General features: G+C 46.1%; 1 protein-coding gene across 1 annotated transcript in view; it reads left to right on the top strand.

The window, feature by feature from the left end:
- Nucleotides 1-1,480: 1,480 nt before the first annotated feature.
- Nucleotides 1,481-27,675, top strand: part of NPEPPS (aminopeptidase puromycin sensitive) — a 60,614-nt gene continuing 34,419 nt past the window's right edge. The window contains exons 1-5 of the mRNA XM_044296858.1: nucleotides 1,481-1,755; nucleotides 12,999-13,083; nucleotides 23,442-23,519; nucleotides 24,725-24,846; nucleotides 27,487-27,594. Of these exons, the coding sequence (XP_044152793.1) occupies nucleotides 1,633-1,755; nucleotides 12,999-13,083; nucleotides 23,442-23,519; nucleotides 24,725-24,846; nucleotides 27,487-27,594 (516 nt within the window). The 5' untranslated portion in view covers nucleotides 1,481-1,632. The remainder of the gene's footprint in view (nucleotides 1,756-12,998; nucleotides 13,084-23,441; nucleotides 23,520-24,724; nucleotides 24,847-27,486; nucleotides 27,595-27,675) is intronic.

Genomic DNA, 27,675 nt, shown 5'->3' with positions numbered 1-27,675 from the left:
CTTAGCTCAACAAGCAAGTATCCATTTTGTATCAATAGTCCATAACACTGTGACATCATAACCAGTGTCAGTCAGGGATGCTGCTGTGATGTCACAACCAGTGTCAGAAAAGCTGCTGTGACATCATAACCAGTGTCAGTCAGGGATGCTGCTGTGATGTCACAACCAGTGTCAGAAAAGCTGCTGTGACATCATAACCAGTGTCAGTCAGGGATGCTGCTGTGATGTCACAACCAGTGTCAGTCAGGGATGCTGCTGTGATGTCACAACCAGTGTCAGGAAAGCTGCTGTGACATCACAACCAGTGTCAGTCAGGGATGCTGCTGTGACATCACAACCAGTGTCAGGAAAGCTGCTGTGACATCACAACCAGTGTCAGGAAAGCTGCTGTGACACCACAACCAGTGTCAGTCAGGGAAGCTGCTGTGACATCACAGGTAAGTTGCAGTCAAGTAAACTATTATGACATCATAAGTTTTTTTAGTCAGAAAAGCTGCTGTGACATCACAACCAGTGTCAGTCAGAGATGCTGCAGTCTGTTAGGTAAGTAGCTATGATGTCACAAGTATAATTTCCATTATACTGCTGTGACATCACAACTGTTTCAGTCAGGAACACTCAAGGGTGGACATACCACATCACTAATTATACTAAATGTTTCCAATTTGGATATTTGTTCTTCCATAAAGCTCCCACTTCCACTTGGGTGCAGCTTTTCTCACATAAATGTGTACACTCCTATTTGTTGTTGTTTTGGAAGCAGTAATGCAGGTGTGTGGTAACAGGTGGCGGTGCTCCCTTATAGAGGCACAGTACGTCTGAATTTGTGGCATGTGATACTAGAGGGACCTGCAGTGTTCACATAGTGCACCAGTATGGTTAAAGGGGTTCTCCGGGCCTTTCTGCTGGCTCTTCGGGTCGGGTCCTGAGTTCTCCTGTACATCTGGTCAGGACCTGAGCGTAGAGCCTGCAGCCAGTCTATGTGCAGCACACACTGCGGAACCAGTGGCACAACACATGGTTAAGTGCAGAGGAAGCTACCTTTTGGCCAGGCCAAAAAAAAAAAAAAAGCCCAGAGAACCCCTTTAAATCTCCCCCAGTGGCTCGTCTCTTCAGGTACCACACACATAAACCCCATTCTCTCTGTAGGATAAATATTATTTGTATATTCTACACCCTCATCGCGGTGCCAACCACCTCTGCCCCTGAAGTGGGAATGTGTGAGCATGCGGCTCTGACATGTGACATAACGCAATGCAAGGGCGTGGCACACGGCAACCTAGACCCAGTGAGAGGCGTGGCCCAGTGGAACAGGCAGGGTGTGACTAGCGCAGTGGGCGGAGTTACATCCATAGCTCTCAAGTCGCTGCATGACCTTCTCTGGGCGGGGCTGGACTTCGCGGGGTGTGTCTCGCGCGGTGGGTGGGGCGCTCTGCGGTTGGAGCTGGGACAGTTGACGCGGTTACGTCGTGTGTTTGCGCGGCTCCGCCCCCCCTTCGTTCGTTCAGTCAGTCAGTCAGTCGGTGCTCGCTAGGAGGTTCGCCTGTGTCTGTTCGGTCCGTTACGTGGTCCGGTGAACAATTTTTCCCCCCCTCTCTGTTTCTGACAGGCCGCGGAGCTTCTGTTCCTATCATGCCGGACCGCAGACCTTTCGAGCGGCTCCCCACAGACGTGAGGCCCGTCAACTATGGGCTGTGTCTCAAGCCCGATCTCATAGACTTCACCTTCGAGGGGAAACTGGAGGCCGCTGTGGAGGTATATCTGCTGAAGACGGGAGTCTGGGGGCAGGTGGTAGGTGGGCTGCAGACAGGTCATAGATCTGCATGTATAGTCCACAGGGCTCTATGTATGGACAGCGGTATGTGTGCCCTGTGTGTAGGGGCGGATTGCACTCTAGTTCTCACTAGTGATCTGTAGTGGGGTTGTGATCCCTGCCCCATGATGTTTGCCTGATCTCCATCTGTATGATGGTAGGGGCCCCTCTTCTGACTGATCCCTTGGTGACTCTGGGAGGGGGATCATATCATCCTAGAGGGGTCCGTGTCATACATGTAGGTTGTGCACATGGGATCCTGTATACAGAAATGCTGGGGGGCGCACCTCCGGATGAATCGCTTCAGCACAAGTCATAGGATAGGGAGTCTACCTGTACTGGGATTGATGGATCCACTGTGGGGATCGATTGTAACTTTTGCACTCTGCTTTATAGCTGTTTTCTGCATTTTTTTTTTTTTTTTTTTTTGCTGGCTGTGAAGTTTGATCCCTGGTATGTCCCAATAATTAGCTCTCGGCACAATGGCAGAAGCGTTCCTTTCTAATGGCGGAGACACCGCTGCTTCTTCCCCCTACTTACCTGCGCTTCTAACCTGCTTTTATAAACCTTTTCCTATTTTGTGTCAGCCATGCGTGCCATAGGGAGAGGAGAACAGGAGACCCATAGGGGGGATTCTATATAGGGGGACTCTGGTCTGTTAACATCCTTCACGCCCCATCCCTGTTTTCCCAAATGGCAAAGGACAGTTTTAGGCCTCATGCACACGACCGTTGTGTGTTTTGCGGTCTGCAAATTGCGGATCCGCAAAACATGGATGGCGTCCGTGTGCGTTCTGCAATTTGCGTAAATGACACGGAAAACAATTAATATAACTGCCTATTGTCCGCAAAACAGACAAGAATAGGACAGGTTATATATATTTTTTTGCGGGCCACGTAACGGATGCGAACAGCACACGGAGTGCTGTCCGCATCTTTTGCATCCCCATTAAAGTGAATGGGTCCACATCTGAGCCGCAAAAACTGCGGACCAAAACAACGGTCGTGTGCATGAGGCCTAATGTCTCTATACATGTTGTGCTTCGTTCACATCACCATTCATCCTTTGCGGTTTCCTGCTCCGTTTAGGATGGATTTGTCACATAAGGCTACTTTCACACCTGCGTTCAGGTGTCCGCTCGGTAGCTCCGTTTGAAGGGGCTCACAAGCGGCCCTGAACGCAGCCGTCTGGCCCTAATGCATTCTCAGTGGAGGCGGATCCACTGAGAATGCATCCGCCTGCCAGCGCTCAGCCTCCGCTCCGCTCCGCTCAGTGAGTGGACTCCTGAACGCTGCAAGCAGCGTTCGGGTGTCCGCCTGGCCGTGCGGATCCGTCCAGACTTATAATGGAAGTCAATGGGGACGGATCGGCTTGAAGATGACACCATATGGCTCAATCTTCAAGCGGATCCGTCCCCCATTGACTTTCAATGTAAAGTCTGAACGGATCCGCTCAGGCTACTTTCACACTTAGAAAATTTTTCTAAGTTATAATGCAGATGGATCCGTTCTGAACGGAGCCACCGTCTGCATTAATATGATCGGATCCGTTCAGAACGGATCCGCTCGAACGCTAGTGTGAAAGTAGCCTAACTGAGCTGAACGGAACTTAAGGACCCTATAGACTATAATGGGGTCCGTTAGGTTTCCACTCTGCATGCACTACTTTTATCTCCGCTCAAAAAACTAACGGACCCCATTATAGTCTATAGGGCCCTTAAGTTCCGTTCGGCTCAGTTATGTGACAAATCTGTCCTTTCCGTTTTCCTGCCCCTAAACGGAGCAGGAGAAAGGAAAGTATGAACGCGGATGTGAACAAAGCCTTAGGCTGGGGCCACATCACAGTTTTATTTTACCGTCTTCTGATCCGCCTGCTGGGGCCACATTTCTGTTCTGACAGATCAGTAAAACGGAAATTAACGGTGATGTGAACTCGGCCTTGGGGCTCATGCAGATGAACATATTTTCTTTCTGTGTCCGTTCAGTTTTTTGTTTAGTTTTTTTGCGGACAGTATGTGGAAACATTCACTTCAATAGGTCCGCAAAAAAAGAAGGAAGTTACTCCGTGTGCATTCCGTTTCCGTATTTCCGTTCCGCTAAAAAATAGAACATGTACTATTACGGTCTGCATTACGGACAAGGATAGTACAGTTCTATGAAGGGCCAGCTGTTCCGCTCCGCAAAATACGGAATGCACACGGACGTCATCCATTTTTTGTGGACCGCAAAATACATGCGGTCGTGTACATGAGCCCTTAGATTGTTTTATCTGAAGTGTATGGCTGCAGCCGTAGCCTCTGGGGACCACTGTAAACAGGGACCATCGGGGAGGACCGCACTGGTGGGCGATGGAGCAGGGAGGTAATTTTGTCATGTTTCACCATCCTCTGCCAGTGCCCCTCTCTTTGCTAATCTGGGCCTTTTGCCTGTTGGCCATGCTAGAATATTCTGATTTCTTCACAGTCGTCTTCTAAGGCTGATGCATAAATATGGTGGAGGCGCAGGCGAGCGCTAGAGCGGTTTGTGCTCCTGGACTTCAGGTGTGAACAGTAGTAAGAAGGCTGATCTTGCAGAGGTGTGAGAATGGGGAAGTTTAGGATTGATTTCTACAGAGAAGGCTGATGAACTGAGGCTATGTTCACATGGTTAAAATCTGCGTATGCTTTCCATGGCGTAATCCGCGATCAGAAGCCATAGTCCAGCACAGTTGTGTAGAAGAGGGTGGCAGGTGATTTATGGGACGGCAGCGAGTGTAAGTAAAAACGTAGCATCATAACTCCAACTAATCTGCCAGTAATGTTCGTGTACATGCTGCAAGTCCGGCTCTTCCCTCACCCACCGCTCTTTCAATGACAGCAGCACAAACAGAAAAAAAAACAAAAAACACCTAGTCAACTGAGACCAGAGATGAGCGAATTTCCGCTTATGAAATTCGTTTGCTATTCGTTTACTGGTAAAAGCAGAATTGCGTTATGGATTACATTACCACGAACCATAGTGCAATTCTATGACGGAAGGCCTTTAGAGACATTCTGTTATTCATTCCCCTGCATAACGGAAACGGGACGGATGCGTTTTTGCAGCTCAAAGACTTCTATTATGACGGAATAAATAACGTAATGCCTCTAAAGGCGTTCCGTTGTGAATTCCGTCATAGAATTGCGTTATGGTCCGTGGTAATGGAATCCATAGCGCAATTTTACTTTTACCAGTAAACGAATCGCAAACGAATTTCAAACTATGAAGTTCGCTCATCTCTAATTGAGTCCTAGAGAGAGTGCTCGTCTGCTGAGATTACACTCCCTGAGAAGGCACTGTCCTCTCGGTGGTCCTGCTGCCGCCAGACGAGAGTAGTGGCATTACTAATTTCTCTTTTGAAAAAGCATGTATGCTCGGCAGAGCCCAGCATGCATGTGTGTAAAGAGATCAGGACCAATAGTGGCCAAATGAATGACTGTTCGGGAGAGTAAACCTGCGGTTGGGCTTGACTTTACAGCGTAATGGATCACTGGTCAGCTGATCAGCTGTGGCCATCACACAGCCATGTGAATGCAGCCCAAAATGTGTGGCCGCCTTAAAGGGGTTGAATTTTTTTTTTTCCCCATCAAAGTAAAAAAAGACAAAAAAAAAAAAATTCCTTCCTGAGCCCCCTCCGATCACAGTTGCAGCCAGTGACGTTCCGTATACAGATGCAGCCAATCGCCAGCCTCATTGGTGTATGGTGCGAGGATGCTGAGGAGAACGCGCCCGCTGCAGCCCGGGAAGGTGGATCAGAGCAGGCATAGAAAGGGAAAGTATGCCTTTTTAAATTCTTTAACCAGACCCTAAATTACTTTGGTGAAGGCTCCATGCACATGGCAGAAACTTCAGAGAGAATCCCTGTGGCTCGGTAGTTCAGAGCTGTATGGAGTCCAATAGAACATGCCACAATTTCTTTTTCTCAGGTCTGTATGAATTGTGCCAGAAAAAACACTTTATGAAATCGGAGGCATAAAGAGATATAGTATAACGCCGTAGAAGCCCGTGGGCGCCGCTTTCTGCTCTGATTGTATGGAGCCCTAGTACGGGCCCTAAAACGTGTTGGAGTCGTACAGCGCACAGAAGTGCATGTGTTGTCCGGGGGCCAGCATGAGCTGACGTACATTGCTGGGACACTTCACCTCCATTATTCCCTGTCCAAATTTCACACCCGTTTTTTTTTTTATGAATTGGAACAATTTTTTGTCTTTTTGCTTGTATGAGGAGATTGTTCTCTGAAATTCATCGATGTGTTCTGGAACAGGCTGCATGACGAGGTGGCTGCCCTTGCCCAAGTGTATAATTAGCGGTTTAGCATGTACCCGCCAGTCATAGGTATGTCTTAAAGGGATTGCCCTATCTTACGACATTCTTCCCAACACACAGACCAGAGGAATATAAGGCAATCACTAATAGCAGTGTATATGCTGATGTGCCTCCTGTGCTACCTCCCTGTTCTCTCTTCTTTGTGCAGGGAACACGTAGGCTGCCTGCGCACAATGCGAGTGATTGCACGTATGGTCCGCATGAATTTCCATGATCATTTATGTGCGTTTCTGCAACATATCCGCACCCAAATTCACAATTTCTGATTGCAGATTTTGGTCTGGATTAAATGGGTGAAATCTGCATCTAAAGCCGCAAACTTTATTGACATGCTGTGGATTTGGAAATCCGCACGACAGGTCAATTTCCACACTGTATACATGCAATTTCCTTAAAGGGAACCTGTCACCGGTATTTTGTGTATAGAGCTGAGAACATGGGTTGCTAGATGGCCGCTAGCACATCCACAATACCCAGTCCCCATAGCTCTGTGTGCTTTTATTGTGTCAAAAAAAGATTTGATACATATGCAAAATAACCTGAGATGAGTCCTGTCCCTGACTCATCTCACGCACAGGACTCATCTCAGGTTAATTTGCATATGTATCAAATCGGTTTTTTTACACAATAAAAGCACACAGAGCTATGGGGACTGGGTATTGCGGATGTGCTAGTGGCCATCTAGCAACCCATGTCCTCAGCTCTATACCCAAAATCCAGGTGACAGGTTCCCTTTAAAGGGCATCTGTCGGCAGATTTGTACCTATGACACTGGCTGACCTGTTGCATATGTACTTGGCAGCTGAAGACATCTGTGTTGGTCGCATGTTCATATGTGCTCACATTGCTGAGAAAAATGTTTTATTATATGCAAATGAGCCTCTAGGAGTATCTGATTGGTGGGAGTCTTGACACCCGGCACCCCCTTGATCAGCTGTTTTTAGAGGCCGTGGTGCTCTAGCCTCTTCCTAGGCCGGTGATGTAGTGTTTATCAGTCACATGACCTAGGTGCAGCTCAGCCATTCAAGTGAATAGACCTGGGCTGCAATACCAAGCACAGCCACTATGCAATGTACCACATAGTCTTCAAACTGCTGATCGGTGTCTGAGCCAAACGCCCCCCCCCCCCCCCAATTTGGTCGGATATTGATGACCTCTATTGAGGATAGGTCATTAATATTCTGCTCTTGAAAAACTTTTAGGGTACTTTCACACTTGCGCTGTTAGATTCCGGCATACAGTTCCGTCACCGGAACTGCCTCCCAGATCCGGCAATCTGTATGCAAATGGGTACCATTTGTAGACTGATCCGGATGTGGATCTGTCTCACAAATGCATTGCAATACCGGATCCGTCTCTCCGGTTGTCATCCGGAAAAATGGATCCGGTATTTATCTTTTTCACATTTTTAAATGTTTGCGCATACGCAGACCGCAAAACCAGATCTATTTTTCCAGAGCACTTGGGTTCGGCATTAATGCATTTCAATGGAAAATAATGCCGGATCCGGCATTATGGCAAGTGTTCCGGAGAAAATGCCCCAGCTGTATTTTCTCTGTCCAAAAACTGTACAGTGACTGAACTGAAGACATCCTGATGCACACAGAACGGATTGCTCTCCATTCAGAATGCATTAGGATAAAACTGATCAGTTCTTTTTCCGGTATTGAGCTCCTAGGACGGAACTTGATACCGGAAAAGTTTAATGCAAGTGTGAAAGTACCCTAAATCCATAAATTACTCTTTTTATAGAAACTTTTCAAACAAAAACGTAACCTCCAGCCTGCAAATAGAGGGCGCGTTCAGTGCGACAGAGCCGATCTTGTTAGAATCCATTAGATCCAAGGAACTATCAACCAGTCAGGCAGCTTAGCCCAGAGGATTGGAGCTAAAGAGGCCTGCGAGATCTTTGTCCCCCTGTCACGTGCAAGCTTTTCTCTTTTGTCTAATAAGCTTTTTCCTTCCTGACTTGTGCGAGTCCTTTGATCTTATTCCAGAGTGTAAAGTGCAAGGCTACGTGCATCTTATCTCCCATCTAGGAACTCTGCACATCTAGGTTCCTGCTGCGTGCACTCAGGACCATAGGAAGTACTTGCTGACAATGGGTGTGATATTTGGGCTCCTGCCCCGTGCAGCTGGTGCTCCCGGTCTTTCAGGTATCCCCTCTGTAATTAAGGAGATCTTTCACTGGTGGGAAGAAAACCTTTCCATTTACAGGGCTCTTTGGGGAGCTGCCAGGACCTTGTGGAAACCTATCTGGTGTGCTCCGAACCTTACCAGCATACTTAGGCCTCTTTCACACGAGCGTGACGGATTGGGTCCGGAAGCGTTCAGTGAAACTCGCACTATTTTGCAAGCAAGTTCAGTCAGTTCTGTCTGCGATTGCGTTCAGTTTTTTCCGCACGGGTGTAATGCGTTTTGATGCGTTTTTCACGAGCGTGATCAAAAACGAAAGGTTTGCAAACATCTCTTAGCAACCATCAGTGAAAAAAGTATTGCAACCGGACTTGTTTGTGCATGCAATGTGTTTCTCACTGAAGCATTATTCACTTCTATGGGGCCAGGGCTGCGTGAAAAATGCAGAATATAGAACATGCTGCGATTTTCACGGAGCACAGAAGTGATGCGTGAAAAAAAACTTGTACTTATACTCGTACTGGTACTTATCACTTCAGTATATAGAGGTCACTTCTGAGCCTCCAAATGCCAGGCCAGCACAGCTGCCTGTATACTTCCTTATCATTGTCTTCTACATAAAGGAGCTCTCTGAGACTGAGAACTCCTTGTTATAGGTGCAAGGGTTAAAACTAATCGCTAACCTAGCACCCCAGTTCCAGCACCAAGCTCCTTTCTCCTCTGCTTCTGCTCCCTGATGGACCCAAAGTGTGGTGAGCCGTCACTCTTTTCTCAATAACCTCGCCTGCACATCACATATGAAAAGGGGTTCCTGGTCTCAGAGAACCCCTTTAAGAAAATTATATATTATATGCCCATAATTATTCATACCCCAGGCAAATTTTGACTTAGTTACATTTATTCAACCAGCAAGTAATTTTTTGCCGAGAAATTACATAGGTGTCTCCCAAAAGATAATGAGACGATGTACAAGAGGCATTATTGTGGGAAAAAAAGAATTTCTCAGCTTTTATTTACATTTGAGCAAAAAATACAAGATGTTCCGCACTGTGGAAAATCTAAGTGGCCGGAAGCCAAAAGTGACACCTGTGTTTGCCAGGAGGATAGTTAGAGAGTTAAAGAAGAATCCAAGGATCACCACCAAGGCCATCCTGGTGAATCTGGGCTCTGCTGGTGGCAATGTCTCAAGGCAGACAATCTAATGGACACTGCACAATGCAGACCAAGGAGGAAGCCACTTCTCCAGATAAGGCACAAGCTCGCTTGGCCTTTGCAAAAGATCACCTGGACAAAGAAGAAGACTTCTGGTCTTCTGTGTTATGGTCAGATCAAACAAAAATGTAACTGTTTGGTCACAATGATGTTTCCTTCATTTGGCGTAAAAAAGGAGAAGCCTTCAACCCAAAGAACACCATCCCCACTGTCAAACATGGTGGTGGGAACCTAATGCTTTGGGGGTGTTTATCAGCCAATGGACCAGGGAACCTAATCACAGTAAATGGCTCAAATGTAAATAAAAGCTGAGAAATGTTTTTTTTCCACAATAATGCCTCTTGTATATGTGTGTGTATATATATATATATATATATATATATATATATATATATATATATATATATATATATATATATAGGATCGACCGATATTGATTTTTTAGGACCGATACTGATAATTTGTGAACTTTCAGGCCGATAGCCGATAATTTATACCGATATTCTGGGAATTTTCATTTTTGAAAAAAAAATAAAAATTCCCACAAATCTGCTGAAAATTAATGTTTATTGCCAATGTGTATTTTTTTTTTTGTAAATCTTTCTTTTTCATTTATATTTAATATTTTGGTGTTTTTATTATTTTTTTTGTAACTTTTTTTTTTTTAACTAACTTTTAGCCCCCTTAGGGACTAAAACCCTTGTCCTATTCACCCTGATAGAGATCTATCAGGGTGAATAGAAGCTCACACTGTCCCTGCTGCTGTGTGCTTTGTGCACACAGCAGCATGGAGGTTATCATGGCAGCCAGGGCTTCAATAGCGTCCTGGCTGCCATGGTAACCGATCGGAGCCCCAGCATTACACTGCTGGGGCTCCGATCGGAGGAGCAAGGGAGAGGGGATCCTGTGGAGGGGCGCACTGCGACTGTGGTGGGGGGGCCCTATGCGCCACCACTGCCTAATACTGGGGGGGAGGGGGGGCGCACTGCGCCACCAATGCTTAATACTGGGGGGGCTTGGGGGGGAGGCGCACTGCGCCACCAATGCTTAATACTGGGGGGGGGGCGCACTGCGCCACCAATGTCTGATACTGGGGGGCTTGGGGGGGGGCGCACTGCGCCACCAATGAAGCTTAATCTCGCATTTATTCATATACAGGAGGCGGGAGCTGGCTGCAGGATCACATAGCCGGCTCCCGACCTCTATCAGCTGTAGCTGCGATCCGCGGCACCTGAGGAGTTAACTACCGCAGATCGCAGCTAACGCTCATAGAGGTTGGGAGCCGGCAATGTGATCCTGCAGCTCCCGCCTCCTGTATATGAATGAATGATAGATTAAACTTCATTGGTGGCGCAGTGACCATAGCTCCTCCCCTCCTCCTGTCCCCTGTCCTTACATTGGTGGCAGCGGCAGGAGCAGCACAGAGGGAGGAGACACTGCTCCTTCTCCCCTGTGCTGCTAAGGGGAACACGGAGAGCGCTGTCAGCAGCGCGATCTGTGTTCCCCATACACTATCGGAATATCGGCAAAATAGATGCCGATACCGATAGTGTTCAAAATCCTGAATATCGGCCGATAATATCGGTAAATCCGATAATCGGTCGATTCAGAAATCTCGTTACTAGTGGGGGTTTTGTTCGACCACTAATGGAAGCATGATGCAGGGGAAAAAACCTTGACGTGATGCCAGTGTGAACAGTGCCATAGACATTAGTATTTTTTATGTTTTAAAAATAAATAAAAACGCAAAACCTTTTCTGCTCTACCTTAGCAAGATGGTATTTGATGGAGAGCGCGTTGTCTTTGTTCCTGTAAGAGTTTCTTGCCAAGTGAGGAGCTGGATCTACCGATTGTACCCGAGATCATATTACCATCAGTAACTGAGTTGGCACCATCTCTTGGGATGCCTTAGCATTGCCCACGGATGCCAATGAGCAAATTTTGTTCCCTCAATTTAGGGAAAGATATTGGAAATACCCTGGTTTTATGCACAGCATGAAGCCTCGGTGCCCGCAGCCTGTGATATCTGTGCTGATAGACTGCCCACCGCCTCGTCCGACAGTTTTATCTCACATCTCTTCCTAAAAGCAGGTCTTGTGGGACCTTTCCTCTTGCGTCTAGGGCCAAACAGGGAACCTCCACTCCATGTTAGGGTGCAGGTTGACTAATGCTGTTAGGGTGCGGCTGAATGCACATAAGATCCACACAAATTTCTGTGTGTTTCTATACCATATCTGCGCCAAAGTCCAAGCTTTCTAATTTCAGATTAGATGCAGTTTTGCTGCAATTCTCGCCCCCTAATTGGAAAATCCACAGCTAAAACCACAAACATAATTGACGTGGATTTGGAAATCCGCACGGAAACAATCCGCGAAGCATACAGGAGATTTGTGTAATCTTATACACTTTGCTAGTACTGCCCTACACTGCGGTTTTTACTCACGTGTGTAGCTGCCCTTATAGTGTAACGTTAGACATACTGCGCAAAATGTATGACAGTGCCTGATGCTGGATGATAAATCTTTAGACTAAGTTTCCACCACTCATATTGTTGGCATTATTTACTTTAAAAAAAAATAATAATAATAATTTGCCAAAATTATGGTGAATGGTTTACCCTTTCTTGTGAAGCCACACAACATTTTCCCACTAAGTCACGCACGCTTTGCCGAATGCACCGGAAAAAGTGTCTAAAGCGGTTAATAAATGTGGTGCCAGTTTTTTTTCCTGCAGATGGAGCTAAAAATTGTCATTTTTTTCAATATTAAATCCTCCCCATAGTGTCGGGAAATGTTCTCGTTCGCAGTGTTAGCATACTGCACAAAAGAAAAAAATAATTACTTTTTGGCCGAAAATGTGTGACTGGAGCATGGATGGAAATTGCGGCCTTGTAAATGCACCCTTGGCTATACTGAGTGAACGTTTTCCTGGATACATACAGATCCTGCAGCTTGTGCCTGGAAATTTCTGTAATGACACAGCCTAGTCCTCATCGCCGAATCAAATTAATGGCAGACATGCCGGGCCGGTCTGCTCTCAGCTGCTAGATCAATTGGTTGTCTCCTTTGAACTCTGCTTCCTAGTTAGACTGGGTGCTTCATCATGGAGATGGTCCTTTGACGGTCACCCAGCCTGGTAGAGAAGGCACAGCCAGTGATGGCTCACCTCCAGCACTCCAGCTGTGGTGAAACTACGACTCCCAGCATGCTCCATTCATTTCTATGGAGTTCTGAGAACAGCCAAGCAAGTGTGCATCTTGGGAGTCGTAGTTTTACCGCAGCTGGAGTGCCGGAGGTTAGCCATCACAGGCCTAGGGTCAAGAAGCTCTGGTGGTACATTTTAACTTTTTTATGTTAAGACTGGGTGGTGTTTGAGTAGCTGTTACGTTACAAGTACAAGACTAGGTAGCTTGCTGAAGGTTTACTCGTGTATGTGACATAAGTGGGGACACCTTCAGCCTTGGCCTGTTTGACATACGTGTTTTCTCTGTGCAGGTGAAGAATGCCACAAATCAGATTGTCATGAACTGCGCAGACATTGACATCATCACTGCTTCGTATGCTCCAGAAGGAGATGAAGGTGAGATATGAACATACCCTAAAGTTATGTAGTGTTAAACGATTAGTTATCTCCGAAAAAGTGTCAGCGCACGTAGGGCCTGTTCACACCTGCGTTGAGGCTCCACAGATTCCAACAAAAACAGCGGAGGACTTTTTTTTTTTTCCCTCTGCTAAAAAAAAAGCAGGCTCTCAAAGGGAAACCTAATGGACCCCATTATACTAAATGGGATCTGTCTGACTCCGTTCGGGTCAATTATTTTGCCCAATCGGGCACTTCTGTTTGTTCCTTGTTTTGGAGCAGAACAATGGAAGCAACGACACTGGTGTGAACTCAGCCTAGGATAGAACATGTCCTATACTTGGCCACAAAATGCGGTCAATGGGTCTGCAAAAAAAATGATGCAACATGGACGTCATCCCTTTTTTTGTGGACCGCAAAATACATTACGGTCGTGTGAATGCCCCTTAAAACTGCAAGGGCTCATGTTACTTGCCTTAATGAAGACAATATTTTTGGGAAAATGGAGAAAGTGACTTGTGTAATACAAGGTGCACAACTAAGTAGGACCTGCAATGGTCCGGTCGGAGCATCTTTACTCTGCAAATGGGGGGGGGGGTCAAGCAGTGCGCGTAAGAGTTTTGAGGATGGTGAAAAAGAAAGCATGTGCTTCACTAATCCTAGATCTAAAAGTAGATTTAAAATGTCTAAAAAGGAAAGGCCTGCGTGGGTTTTTACATATACATGCATGTTGCATTGGGGGAAGTCCACCGAGCCATGTCATATAGTTTCAGAAGGAAGTGCAGGACTGATCGTGACATACTCGGCGTTGACTACAGCAAATGACAAATGAGATTGCAGAGTGTCGAGCAGGGGAAGAAGTGAAGAGGAAGCAAATCAAGTGACTACGGCTTGTGATTTAAGCTTTGAAATGTTCGGAAGGAAAGTGGGCGACTTAAGAATGGGTGTGACAACTCATGTTCCTGTGTTTAAGAAGAAAGTGCATGCGGCCTAATAATCCTTTTGGAATTAAGCCTATAAGTCATTAATAGCACAACGTGTGAAAGCATATGGCCTGAAGAAGATTCCCACGGTCAGGTGTCATAGTGGTTGTGTAAATGGACCGGAAGTGGACAATATGGCCAAGGGCAGTGGAGGAAGCTATAGGGAAGCAGCTTTCATGTCAGCAGCATTCCTGAATGGATGTCTATTACCCTATCTGGCCTAGCTCACTGCTGTCTGTGAATATTGGGGGGATATATTAACCTACTTAAAGGGGTTGCCTGGGAATAAATAATTTTTCAGCCTGCCTCCGCTATGGAAGGACCCATACTTACCCACTCCCTGCCACTCTGATCCTGCACGCTGACTCCCACGTGTCCATCTTTCAGTCCGCAGCTTGTTTCCTTCCAGGCATGGTCACCTGCTCCACTGCAGGCAGTGACTGGCTTCAGCAGTGACTTTATCCACAAGGCATACATGGCCGCTGAAGCCAGTGGAAGAAAACAAGCTGCGGACTGGAAGATGAATATGCGGCAGCCAGCACACGGGACTGGAGCGGCGGAGAGCAGTTAAGTATGATCGTTTCTATAGCGGAGTCAGATTGAGAAGTTATTTATTCAGGGACAACCCCCTTTAGGACCACTTTCTGGTGTACAAAAACTTAGTTTTTGCTGAAGCCACATTTTGCACAAAATGGTAAGACTTTTTGTAATCTTAAGCTGCTCTTAAAGAGTTCTAAAAAAAAAAATTTGGGTGGAGCCTCCCGGAAGTTATGCCGCCAATCTACATCAGCTCATTGCTGGGGTGGATTTGCATTTCTGGGTTACACACACATTCCGCCTCGGCTTCTTAATAGCTTTGGCGCACTAGTATGCCAGTGTTAAAAAAAAAAAAAAAAGTCACCTGAAGTATTATGGAGAAAAGGTGGCACATTCACTGTAATATAGAGAAAAGTGCTAATGATTGCAAAATTTTTCCCTAAAAGTCTACTTTAAGACCAAAAATACCAGTTTTACTTGAAGCCGAGTCCCTACCTCCGGCATGGTGTGCATACTGATTTATTTTTTTTAACCCACAAGCAATAACTTGTTTAAATCACGTTTTAAACATCACTATTAGGCCACATGCAAGCCTTATAGTGGCACACAAGGTATAGAACTACAGTTACTCTATGTGCCGCCACATGGTGCATCCTTACCTGGTTCCGTCGTAACATGGCAGTTGTTTTGTATGATCTAAATACCTCCCTCTCTCTTCCTTGGATGAGCTTGTGTGTGTTCTGGATAGGAAGAGGAGACTACTCCATTGTGAGACACCTGTCAGTGGCTTATCCCCCCTAGGTCATCAGGACCCCCGATGGTCAGCTGAGAACACAGCGGCACTCCTGTGAGCATTGCGGCCCTCTTGCAGATCACCAAGCATAGTGGCGTACATTGTATAGTGATTGTGCTTGGTATCACACTTGGCCCCATTTACTTCTATGGAGCTGAGCTGCACCTGGGCCACGTCACCATTGAACATGTCATCACTTAGCCCAGTGAAAGCTGACAAGGCCGCGGCGCTCACAGGAGTGGTGCTGCCTTCTCAAACAGCTAATCGGCAGGGTTCGTGGGTTAAGGACCCCCCAACGATCAGATTAAAATCTCAGGAAAAACCCTTTAATCTGTGTATGACCAGCTACACACAGTGGCAACCCTGTTAATTTTCACTAGCAGTTTACACCTTCCCTGTAAGACTCAAAAAGCTAAAGAAATGGCAGACCTTTTACGAATATGTCTTCATGATGCTGTTCAGAGCCAAGTACACTTTACCCGTTGACTCCAACATTTGTCCTTTGCCCTGTGTGTAGCTGAGGTCAGGAGATGTTCAGATTTGAGTGGATTCAACTCCTTTGTGATACTTAGGGATATGCGCATGGGTCATGTTCTGTGTGATTGGGGGAAGGGGGAATGATAACATGTACTCAAAAGATCAGAAGGATATTAGATTAACCTCTGCCTTTGGGTCCATTCACACATCCGTGTGTGTTTTGCGGACTGCACATCACCGGCAATTTATAGAAAATGCCTATTCTTGTCTGCAATTGCGGACAGGAATAGGACATGTTCTATTTTTTGGTGGGATGGGCATTGCGGACCCGGAAGCGCGGGTCCGGATCCGTGCCGCACATCGTGCGGCCCTATAGAAATGAATGGGTCCGCAATTCCGTTCTGCAAAATGCTGAATGGAATTGCGGACGTGTGAACGGAGCCTTAAACTGTATAAATCACCGGAGAGTGTTTGCTATGTAGAGTTCAGTAGGCTAGAATAGAATAAGGGCTAGTTTACATGACAGATTCTGCAAAGGCAAAATCTACCAGGTATTCCACAGCAGAAAATCTTCTTTTGAACGGAGCCACGGAACGTGATTTGCGGCCAAATATAGGACATGTTCTATCTTTCAATGGAACGGAAAGTACGGAAACGGAATGCATACGGAGTACATTCCATTTTTTTTTTTTGCAGAACCATTGAAATAAATGGTACTGTATACGGAACACAAAAAAACGGCTCGTACACTCGCAAAAAAAAAAATGTTCGTGTGAACTAGCCCTAAGACTACTTTCACATTACCATTTTTTGCGGAGCCGTCATGGATCTGTAAAAATGCTTCCGTTACAATAATGCAACCGCATGCATCCGTCATGAACGGATCCGGTTGTATTATGTCTACGTTTGGCTCAGTTTCGTCAAGCGGACAGTAAAACGCTGCAAGCAGCATTTTGGTGTCCGCCTCCAGAGTGGAATGGAGACAGAACGGAGGCAAACTGATACATTCTGAGCGGATCCTTTTCCATTCAGAATACATTAGGGCAAAACTGATCCGTTTTGGACCGCTTGTGAGAGCCCTGAACGGATCTCAGAAACGGAAACCAAAACGCCAGTGTGAAAGTAGCCTTAGGCTAGGTCTACACGACGACATTTGTCCCGCAACAATTTTTATAACGGCAGTCTATGATGTCGCACTGCAACATGCTACGACTGCTACGAAAAAGTCGCCGAAAATCCATTCGAGATGGATTTTTCTGCGACTGTTGCGTCGCAGTCACAGCATGTCGCATGTTGCAGTGCAACACCTCAGACTGCCATTATAAAAATTGTCGCGCAACATTAGTGCAACAAAATGTTGCGCCCTATCTGTCGCGCGGCTAATCTCGTCGTGTAGACCTAGCCTTAGACTGCAAGCGGACACAGCACTGAGAAAGGACATGTTCATTCTTGACATGGCTGTAAACCATGGCTGCATGTACTTCGGCACAGCCTCCTGTTTAATCTGCACCAAATTTTGCAGGCAAAGGACTCCATGTGAACATGACCTAATTGTGTATTATGTACAAACACCTTCATTGTAGGAAATGTAAAAAAATAAAATCACATTCTGCCCCTGTCCTGTATAGGGGTGTAACGCTCCACAGAGTTTTCTCCAGCTTCAGAATGTATGGAAACGCTGAATGTCAGCCAAATGCTGCAGGCATGGGAAGTATGACATGTTCTACCAGGGAGTTGAATGACTTTGAGAGGAACAGGTCACCGAATGCAAAATTCTTTCTGTGGTTCATCATGGAAGTTCATACGAAGACCAGAGGAATAATGGAGGAGTAAAACTGCCCATAGATACAACGGCTATAAGTAGGAATGGGCATGCAGTGCTGCATCATTCTGTCCTACTGCAATACCGGACCATTGAACACTTAAAGGGGTTGTCTGGCTGGATGACTTAAGCAGAATGGATTAAGAATAAATTAGGTGCTGGTGTAGGCCTGTAAGTAGTGCTGCAGGAAAAAATTATTTCAGTAATCGAGTATTCTATCGATTTATTTATTTTCCGATTAATCAAGTAATCTAATAAGAAAAAATGAATTAATAGACTGTTTTCCTTTTATAAAAAGTCATCAGACCCCCTGCCATCAATCCCCAACACCCTTCATTCCCCAAGGGTTAGCCCAAGTGCATCTGTTCCCCCAGTGCCTTCAGCTCCACTCCCCCAGTGTCATCAGCCCCTTCATGCCATCGATTGTCATGTCCCCCAGTGCCATCAGATCAGCCCCTCCATGCCATCTATTGCCGGCTGTCCCCCTTCAGTGCCATGTCCCCAGCGCCAGTGAAATAAAATACTTATCTTTCCTGTAGGGGCGCCACTCCACAGCTCCTTCCTCTTTTTCTCCGCGCACTGCACTGGATCCTGACGTCACACAGCATCATAGTCATACAGGGTCATAGTGCGCGCTTATGTGCACTATGACCTGACGATGTGTCAGGATCCAGTGCATAGTGGTGCGGGCCAGCGGGTGACCGCGGAGCTGTAAGTAATAGCAAGCGCTTCACTCCCGCTCCGTGGTCACATGACACAAATGATTCCTCGATTCAATTGAGTAATCGTTTCAGCCCTACTGGTAAGCATTGACGGGAGGGATGTGTTTGTTTTTTTTTTTTTTGTTTGTTTTTTCCCCTTTTTCTTTCTTTTTTTAAGAAGACACATTTAGGCTCCAATTTTTTATATTTTTTTTTACTTCTTGTATTTTGGTCAGAGCTCATCTGGCAGCTCGGTCGCAACAACCGGCTGATCCAACCCCCAACCTGATTTATGACCAAATCAAAGTTGAACTTGAGGCCACAAATTGGCATTGTGGGCCTCATGTTAGCAACTGGGCCACAGGTTGTGCACCTCTGATGTTAATAATAAATATGTGGCCTGGAGCTCAGGTATATAGCAGCGTGGGCTTTCCCTTATTGAAACCATCAAAGATCTTACCTGTCTTTGGTACCAGTACCCATGATGGAGAGGTGACCACTCCGTGTTTGATTATTTTGGTCTGAGAGATGCTGCCTTTTTGCAAGCCATTAGTGCATCAGGCTATTAAGGAGACAAATGCACTAATGGAGCTTTCTGGCCATGCCAGAGAGCAGAGCTAAGCTGGATTTATATCGTTAGTGCTGGGGGGGAGGAGAGATCAGCGCTGTGTGCCTGCAATCTGCAGCGGGCATGTCCTACACAGCACCACTAGTAGGTGAGGACGCAGGGCATACTTCTACATCCGCCAGTGTCGTTCTGTAAATAAGCAATCATTGCAGATAATAAGCATCGCTTAAAAATGACTCATCACCCCCAGTCCGCTGCTCCTCTCCCTTCAGCACATGACAAGTTTGGTCTTGCCACGGACATTCTTTGATTGGCTGCCAAATGGCTTGTCCGTGTGAAATTTCCTGCATACTACACTGAATGTGCTAACCCTTGTCATACCGTAATCTGCATCGCAGCGCACACCCCTGCATGGATCCCTTGCACTTGAGGCATGGGCCACAGGTTATAGTGCCCCAGCAGGTGCCCTGTAACGTCACACTGATCTTGCCGTCGAGGAGCGGTTTCCGTGCCGCTACCTGCTGTGTATGTCCACCTGTGGAGCAGAGCAATACTCGGTGTGCACTTTCTTGGCGCTGTCTGAGAATACAATCCTCATACTGTATGACACTAATGGCGTGCAAATTCCCCCCATCAGGGGCCTGTTCAGTGTCATGAGGATTAAAGCGTTGCTGCATCTGCCTAGTGGGAACAGACTGGCACCATGTGAAGGTGAGCAGAGAAGCTTCCGTAAACGAGGGCAGCCTGCCGAGGACATCATATACATTGCTTCCCGCTGTGCACTGCTTGCATCGCTATCTGACTGTGTGTCAAAACGCCACCTGTAGTCACCTACAGCCAGGAGCACGCATTGAGGAAGGAAAATGGATATTGCATTGCGATAGCTGGCTGTATGCGTGAAAAAAAAAAATATATATAAAATTATCTATTTAGAAAATTTGAAGCGGTCTAGCAGCCGGCAGTGATGAAATCTTAAATTAACGAGTTCTGACATCTCAAACACGATAGTGGATTTCATCTTCTGAAAGGAAGGCGAGGCGCCTATTGAAGTAAGAGCTTGCCCACACATATTAAATCACAAGCGGAGGAAGCATGTCCGTTTGCGAAAAAATAGAACGTAGGAATGTGAATAACCAAATAAAACATAGAATAATTTGGGTAATAGGGGCTTGATAATTTTGTATAACTGCACCCTAGCCATCAAAATCAAGACATCACCTAATCTGACGTAGATCCTTCCCCTGTACAATGCGGATAGGGCACATGGAGGGATCAAGAATCAATGGGTGGGATGTAGTTGTGGATGCAGACAACTGACTCTTGTAGAGGGAGAAGTAATTAAAGGGGCTTTCCACTCTTCAGTTATTGAAGATCTAGCCTCAGGATAGGTCATCCGTACCAGTTCGGTGGGCGTCCGACACCCAGCACCCCACCCTACTGATCAGCTGTTTTAGGTAGCCGCTGGTGCTGGGAAATAAAAATGGAGCCAGAAGTAGAAGGCTCCGTCCACTGTGCTGTGACCATGACCATGGCATACTGCAGCATGTATAGTGGAGGCATGTGGCCACTTATAGCCCAACAGATCTACTGTAATTTATGCCAGGCTTGCACATGGATTGCCAGGAGAGGCATAAATCACCTTCTTAAGAGGTGCAGGTCTCTTATAAATTTGTTCCTGTTTACTCCACTGCACTTTTTGACCTATAAAGCATCTCCATGAATTCTCCTATACTGTCTAGAATGTCTGTGCCACTCTCTAGCGCTGTGAAGCTCTACCCACTAGTCATTAAAAGGATCCTGTCGCACTGAACATGGTGTCTGAGCTGCAGGCAGCATGTTATAGAGCAGGAGGAGCTGAGCAGAGTGATGTATAGTTCTGTGGGAAAAGAGTCAGAAAAACTGCTCATTCTGGGCATTGGAGTCCAGGAGGCGGTCCTATTAGCGATTGACAGCTATCTGTATATACAGTCATACAGGGAAGGCTGTCAATCACAGATAGGACCGCCTCCTTGTCTTCAAAGCTCAGAATGAACAGGCATTTAAATAAAGTACAAGTTTTACAGAATTTTCTTCTCACAAAACTATATATGTCTGCTCAGTTCCTTCAGCTCTATAACCTGCTGCCTGCCATTCAGACTCCATGTTCGATGTGACAGGTTCCATTTAACTGCCTCATCCTGAAAATGGCCAATGATGGACGTGGTGTGACCCTGTCCATAGGCGATCCCAGTTGCACAGACCCAAGAGACTCTGATGGTCTGAGTTGCAGCACTTTTTCATCCCTCAGCAGCCATATTCAGGATGGGAGTGACGGGGCTGGAGAAGACCTGGATGACAGGTAGGTGGCCACGCAGAAATTCTAAACATTGACTCACATTTACTAATGGAAGTGCACCTAGAATTTAGCGTAAATTGCCCCAAAATGTTAAAGAAGTTATCTGCGCCTAGCCTGAAAAGGGTTATGGCTTCACAGGAAAGGGGGCCTAACTTAAGATGTGCCGTTTCGCGCCACAATTCTGGAGTAAAATTCTGTCTCTGCATAATCTGACCAATAGTTGGTATGGGCTCAGAGAAAAGTCCCTATGCCTGCACCAGATTTATCATCCGTCCTGAACCCCTGTGATAAATCTGGTGCAGGTCTAGACAGCTGGTCTATGCTTACGCTGGCTGGACCTGCGGAGTGATTCATCCTTACCTACTTCACGCTGCTATGCTCCCCTGCCCCAGCCCTCTGGTATGACGCGGGTCACATGGTCGCTGCAATCAATGACTTGTCCCCCGTGCGTTAAGTCACTGGGTCATGTGATGCATGGGGGACACGTCAGTCATCGCTGCAGCGGCCATGTGACACCGATGCGGTGTCTGTAGAGCTCAGCAGCAGCAGGGGAGCAAAGGGACAGCAAACCAGTCACTCCCTCCGCAGTTCTGACCACACTGATGGAGAGAATGTCTGCCCGAATGGCCCTCAGAGATGAACAACCCCTTTAAGATAATTGCACCCTAGTATTTGTAGCTTGTTTCCTCTGTCTCTAAATTCCTCATTCTTTCTGCATGAAGATGTGGCAGCCATGTAGCGGCACCGACTTGGCCACAAAGAGCGCCTGGATTACAGTGTCAGCAGTGAGGGGAACTGTCTCGCTCAGGATGTCTGTCGCATTGTGCTGACATGAGTCTGAATGTGCCAGGTATGACCTCAGTGTTGCTCTTGATGCCAGCGTAGTCTGCAATCGCCCGCAGGCTTGGTGCCAGCCTTCTCAGCAGGTTATGCTGCCAATACTGACAATGTCCCTATTGCAGAGATTCAGCACAGACTGGGAATGGTCTGCAGTAAAACTGGGAGCACACGGGTGCAGTGATTTACTGGCATTGTCTTCCTTCTCGGGGCGGAGTTGCTGTCTGGGGACTTGTGGGCTGGGGAGATTGCCATAGAGCCCGGTGGGAAGAGACGCTCTTGGCTCTGTGATAAATTCATGTTTTATTTCACACTTTTCACTTATATTGGTGGTAAATCTGTGTTTAGAATAAATCTTCGTGCTTTGGTCAAAGCTTAATTTATAATGGCGCAAAGTGCTGAATCTAAAGGGGCCACGAGTATCCAATAAATACTAGCGACACTGATAGCAGATTAATCTTGCAAGCCAGCGGGTGTAAAAGAACTGTCCAAGGGGGCGCCCATTTTACCCCCCCCTCCCTTTCACAGGCCACACATCATAACAGCCTGTGTCCGGGAAGCAACCTGCCGCTGCTTGATTACCCCCCCCCCCTTCCCCCCCCTTTAGATTGAAAGATCAAGCAATCCAAGCCCCCTCCTCTTTACAGATGCTGGCAGAAATGTTTGCAGACGGCTTTACCTGCTTTATGAGCACATTCACCTGCACACATGCCACACAGACGGAAGGGTGCTCTCAACTCTCCGTACTTTGGGCATTGATTCTTTTTATATAGCTGTTTGCATGGCAGAGGAAAAGGGGAGACTAACAAAGGGATGCAGATTAGGAGGTATTCTCTCCTTAGAGTGGTGGCATACGGCTGGGGTATGCCATCACTTTACGAACTGTGGGACCCCCGCTAATACTGAGAATAATGGGGTTTCAGTCAGTTTTTAGTTTTCCGCCACCTAGCTTTTTAGGGAACGGCAGCACTGAATGTGGGTTTCTAAAGGTGGCACAAGATGTGTGGCTTTTTTTATTTATTTTTATTTTTTAACAAAATGCGGTCAAGGTTGGAGCAGCCAATAGCAGGCCGCAACGGGAATGAGCCTCGTTCCCGTTGCGACCTGCTATTCGCTAAAACATGTCCTACTCTTGTCTGTTTTGTGGACAAGTATAGGCAGCTCTGTGAGGTTAATGCGGCATGCACGCGGCCCGTATCTGGATTTTGTGGGTCCTCTGTTTGCTGTCATGTGCGTTGAATAGCATTGGGTCGATTCGTAATGTCCGTTCATGATTTTATGATCAGTTCCCTTTCTCTGTTGCAGAAGTCCATGCCACAGGTTTTAACTATCAGAATGAAGATGAGAAAGTGACTCTGTCCTTCCCCAGTACTTTGCAAAAGGGTAAGTTAAAATAAATGGATGTCTCGAAGATGAAGGAAATTTGCAGACCCCTGTCTAGAAGATGACCTTTATAAAGTGATGCAGCCTGTGCTATTGCGGTGGAGCCGAGCGGCACTGCGTGGCCCGCTTATGACGCTTGTGTGATGAATGGAGGCACAGCAGTGGGGCCTCTCGGCTAAGGCACCAGAATTAGTGTGCAGCGCTTGCTTTTCAGTGCTACCTTTAGTGACCCTCTAGCTTTTTACCTATAGTTCTCAGCTACTATATAAAGAGGACCTGTCACCTCTCCTGACATGTTTGTTTTAGTAACTACTTGCATTCCCCAAATAATAATTCTGTTGCATCTATTCTTATGTTTTCCCGTTCCTCTATTATTCCTATTTGAAGTTTATGAATTACTAGGAGTCTGCAATTAAAGTCCAACTGGGTGTTACCAGGTGTGGGTGTAACCATGCCTAGTCTGGCATTATACAATCAGTGCTGCCAGTGTACAGGGATACCTCCCAACAGATAACACTCAGATATACCTTTATTGCATACTGCTAGCAATTCATTCATAAACGTCTAGTAGGAATAACAGAAGAATGGCGCAACATACATGCTCCAGAATTGTTATAACATGGAGAATGCAAGTAGTTACTAAACGGACATGCCAGGAGAGGTGTCAGGTCCTCTTTAAAGGGCCTGTCCGTTTTCCTATATTGATGACCTTTTTCTCAGGATAGGTCATCAATATCCTATTGCCAGGGCTCTGACTCCCAGCACTCCTGCCGATCAGCTGTATGATGAGAACGCAGTGCTCGTATTAGCGCTGCCTTCTCTTCACGGTTTACCTGCTCACCGTCGGAGGATACCAGAGAATGGGGCAGGAAACCGGACAACCCCTTCAAGCTTACTCGTAGACCTTAAGTGGTACAAGGCAGACAGTCTGGCATACATATTGCCCTATTACCGAGGCCCCTAATTACAATAAGTATTTTATAGTCTTCTGGGGCTGCACGCCTTTGGTCAGGTAGCAGAATTAATTGCTGTTGTAGAGATGTTATATTTTCATAGTCCCAAGGCTCTGATTCACGGCTCTGACCGCTTATGTGCTTGTTTTTGGCAGCAGCTATATCCCCTGCTTATTGTACATCCCACCATTCCCCATCCAATAATGTGAGACTGTGTGTAGTTTTTATCTTGATGATTGTGTATATGTGTAGGTACTGGGATGCTGAAGATTGATTTTGTTGGGGAGCTGAATGATAAAATGAAAGGATTCTATCGCAGTAAATATTCCACGGCTGCTGGAGAAGTGCGCTATGCTGCAGTCACGCAGTTTGAGGTAAGGAAATGTGGATCCTGGGTATGGTTCGTTCAGACTGCTCACAAAAGAGAATTAAGAAAATAAAATTGCTGAAGATACTTAAATATTACTTTTATTTTGGACCCAAATAACCAACACAACCATTTAGCTTCCCAATACCATTTACCTAAAACAGATTTCTTTAAATATTTAAGAATCAGACATTCTTTTTCCCAAATCTCTATTAATGATCCAATATTTCCCAAATCTGCATTTACATTCTTTTCTATCCAAAATCCTATAACGAAAGGTATTTCTAATTTCTATGCTAATATTAACAACAACGAAAATAACCTAAAGAATAAATATTTACTACAATGGGAAAAAGACCTAGGAACAACCTACTCCAAGAGTAACCAAATATCTAAAGGAATGCACCACTGTGAACAAGTCCGTTCCACAATTTTTCGGAACGGGTGCTGACCCATTAATTTCACTATAGAGATTCAGCTGAAGAGCTTATCGTATTCAGGATCATAATCCCTGTCCATTAGGGCAGGGAGGAGGATGAGGCAGCTCTTTAGCTCAGTGTTGTGAAGTAACTTGTCCTCCTGTGTGATAGGACAGGTTTTGTGTGTACTAATAGAACAGCGGCCATTTTATTTCTTCTAACGATCGTTCCCTAGACAAAACGAGCCGTTATAACTAATGAAAGGTATTTGGGAATATATTTATAATAATATTTAACTTTTTTCATTTTTTTTATTTCTGCAGTCTGCAGAACCCCTTTTAATGTCGATTTTGTATGTAACATAGTATATAAAGCCAAAAAAAGACATTTGTCCATCCAGTTTGGCCTGTTATCCTGCAAGTTCATCCAGAGAAAGGCAAAAAAAAAAAATCTGAGGTAGAAGCCAATTTTCCCCACTTAAAATGGGGGGGGGGAATTCCTTCCCGCCTCCAATGAGGCAATCAGAATAATTCCCTGGATCATCGACCCCTCTCTACTAGCTATAGCCCAGGGCTTGACAAATTTCCTTGGAATCTAGGAGCCAGCTAAAAAAGTTAAAAGCCAGGCGGAGCCGTGTCATAAAGCCCCCATAGTGCTCCCCCCCCCCCCCCACTTCTCCATAGAGCCCCCCCAATAATGCATGCCAGTACATAGGGCCCCCAGTAGATTTCCCCATAGTGCTCCTTCCCCTCTTCATAGTGCCCCCGTAATGTGCCAGTATATAGGGCCCCCATAGTGCTTCCCCTCTTCTCCATAGTGCCCCCCCATGTTGTGCCAGTATATAGGGGCCCCACCCCCTTCTTGCCACAGTATACTATAAATAATAAAAACAATAAGCACATATACTTACCTTATGCTGCTGTCAGTGATGCGATGCAGGCCTCTTCCGGTCTGTGTCCCGCTCTCTACGGCTCAGGCGGCGCAATGAGCTCAGGCAGCGGCGCCGGGACCAAATTCCTGATCGCCATGGTGACCTGGCGCCTGGGATTTGTCGAGCCCTGCTTGTAATATTACACTCCAGAAATACATCCAGGCCCCTTATGAACTCTTTTAGTGAACTGACCATGACCACCTCCTCAGGCAGAGAGTTCCATAGTCTCACTGCTCTTACCGTAAAGAATCCTCTTCTATGTTTGTGTACAAACCTTCTTTCCTCCAGACGCAGAGGATGTCCCCTCGTCACAGTCACAGTCCTGGGGATAAATAGATGATGGGATAGATCTCTGTACTGACCCCTGATATATTTATACATAGTAAATAGATCTCCCCCCAGTCGTCTTTTTTCTAAAATGAATAAGCCTAATGTTGATAATCTTTCAGGGTACTGTAGTCCCCCCCCCCCCCCCCCCATTCCAGTTATTACTTTAGTTGCCCTCCTCTGGACCCTCTCCAGCTCTGCTATGTCTGCCTTGTTCACAGGAGCCCAGAACTGTGCACAGTACTCCATGTGTGGTCTGACTAGCGATTTGTAAAGTAGCCGGACTATGTTCTCTTCACGGGCATCTGTCTCTTTTGATGCAACCCATGGATCATAGAATATATGAATCGTCAATTTAGACCATGTAACCTTTGTAATAGGGTTGAATGAACACTTAGTCTAGAGAGTCGGTGTTCACATGGTAAAACTGTTCACACTGCGTTTTATGAACATGTCGAACATGGCTCTAGGACCCTTATTCACCAAACTGAGGCCAAAAGAGTGTCCTGTTGGGCTCTGTCAGGACATTTTATTACAGCCGACTGCACATTCTATACAGCAGGCCAGTGTAAAAAAAAGAAAAAACCGGTGTTCTTGCTGGAAAAGCAGTATTGTGGCTAAGGCTGACCACATACATTAGATAGATGTCATCTCAACGCTCAGTGGCCAGCAGTTCTCGCCCAACCCCTCATATACACCTTCAGGTGGCTGGGTGAAAGTCGCTGCCAGGCTGCACTATATATGTTTGGTGTGTAATATTATGTTTTCCTTGGAACTGACTCTTTGTATGACTGAAGGAATTTTCACAGTGTGATTGGCTCTTGGGACCCCTGAGAAGCTGCGGTCTTCAGAGGAGAACCAACTAGTTGACTAGGAACCTTCATGTGTAGTACTGCCTCTGTAGTTGTATTCATCTGATGTCATTATAATTGTCACACTCCTTTTCTCTATGACATTGTTATATTTGCAGGCCACAGACGCACGCAGAGCTTTCCCCTGCTGGGATGAACCGGCTATCAAGGCAACCTTTGACATTATTCTGATTGTCCCCAAAGATCGAGTAGCTTTGTCAAACATGGTAAATTTATTTGTTGACTCCCAGTGCTTGTTGCCAGCCCAAATGTCTTTTTTTTTTTTGTTAGAGTATGCCCTTTTAAAG

The sequence above is a fragment of the Bufo gargarizans genome, chromosome 6, assembly GCF_014858855.1.
Source record: "Bufo gargarizans isolate SCDJY-AF-19 chromosome 6, ASM1485885v1, whole genome shotgun sequence".
Lineage (NCBI taxonomy): Eukaryota > Metazoa > Chordata > Amphibia > Anura > Bufonidae > Bufo > Bufo gargarizans.
The sequence above is the reverse complement of the archived record's forward strand: the minus strand, read 5'-3'. Positions and strand labels throughout refer to the sequence as shown.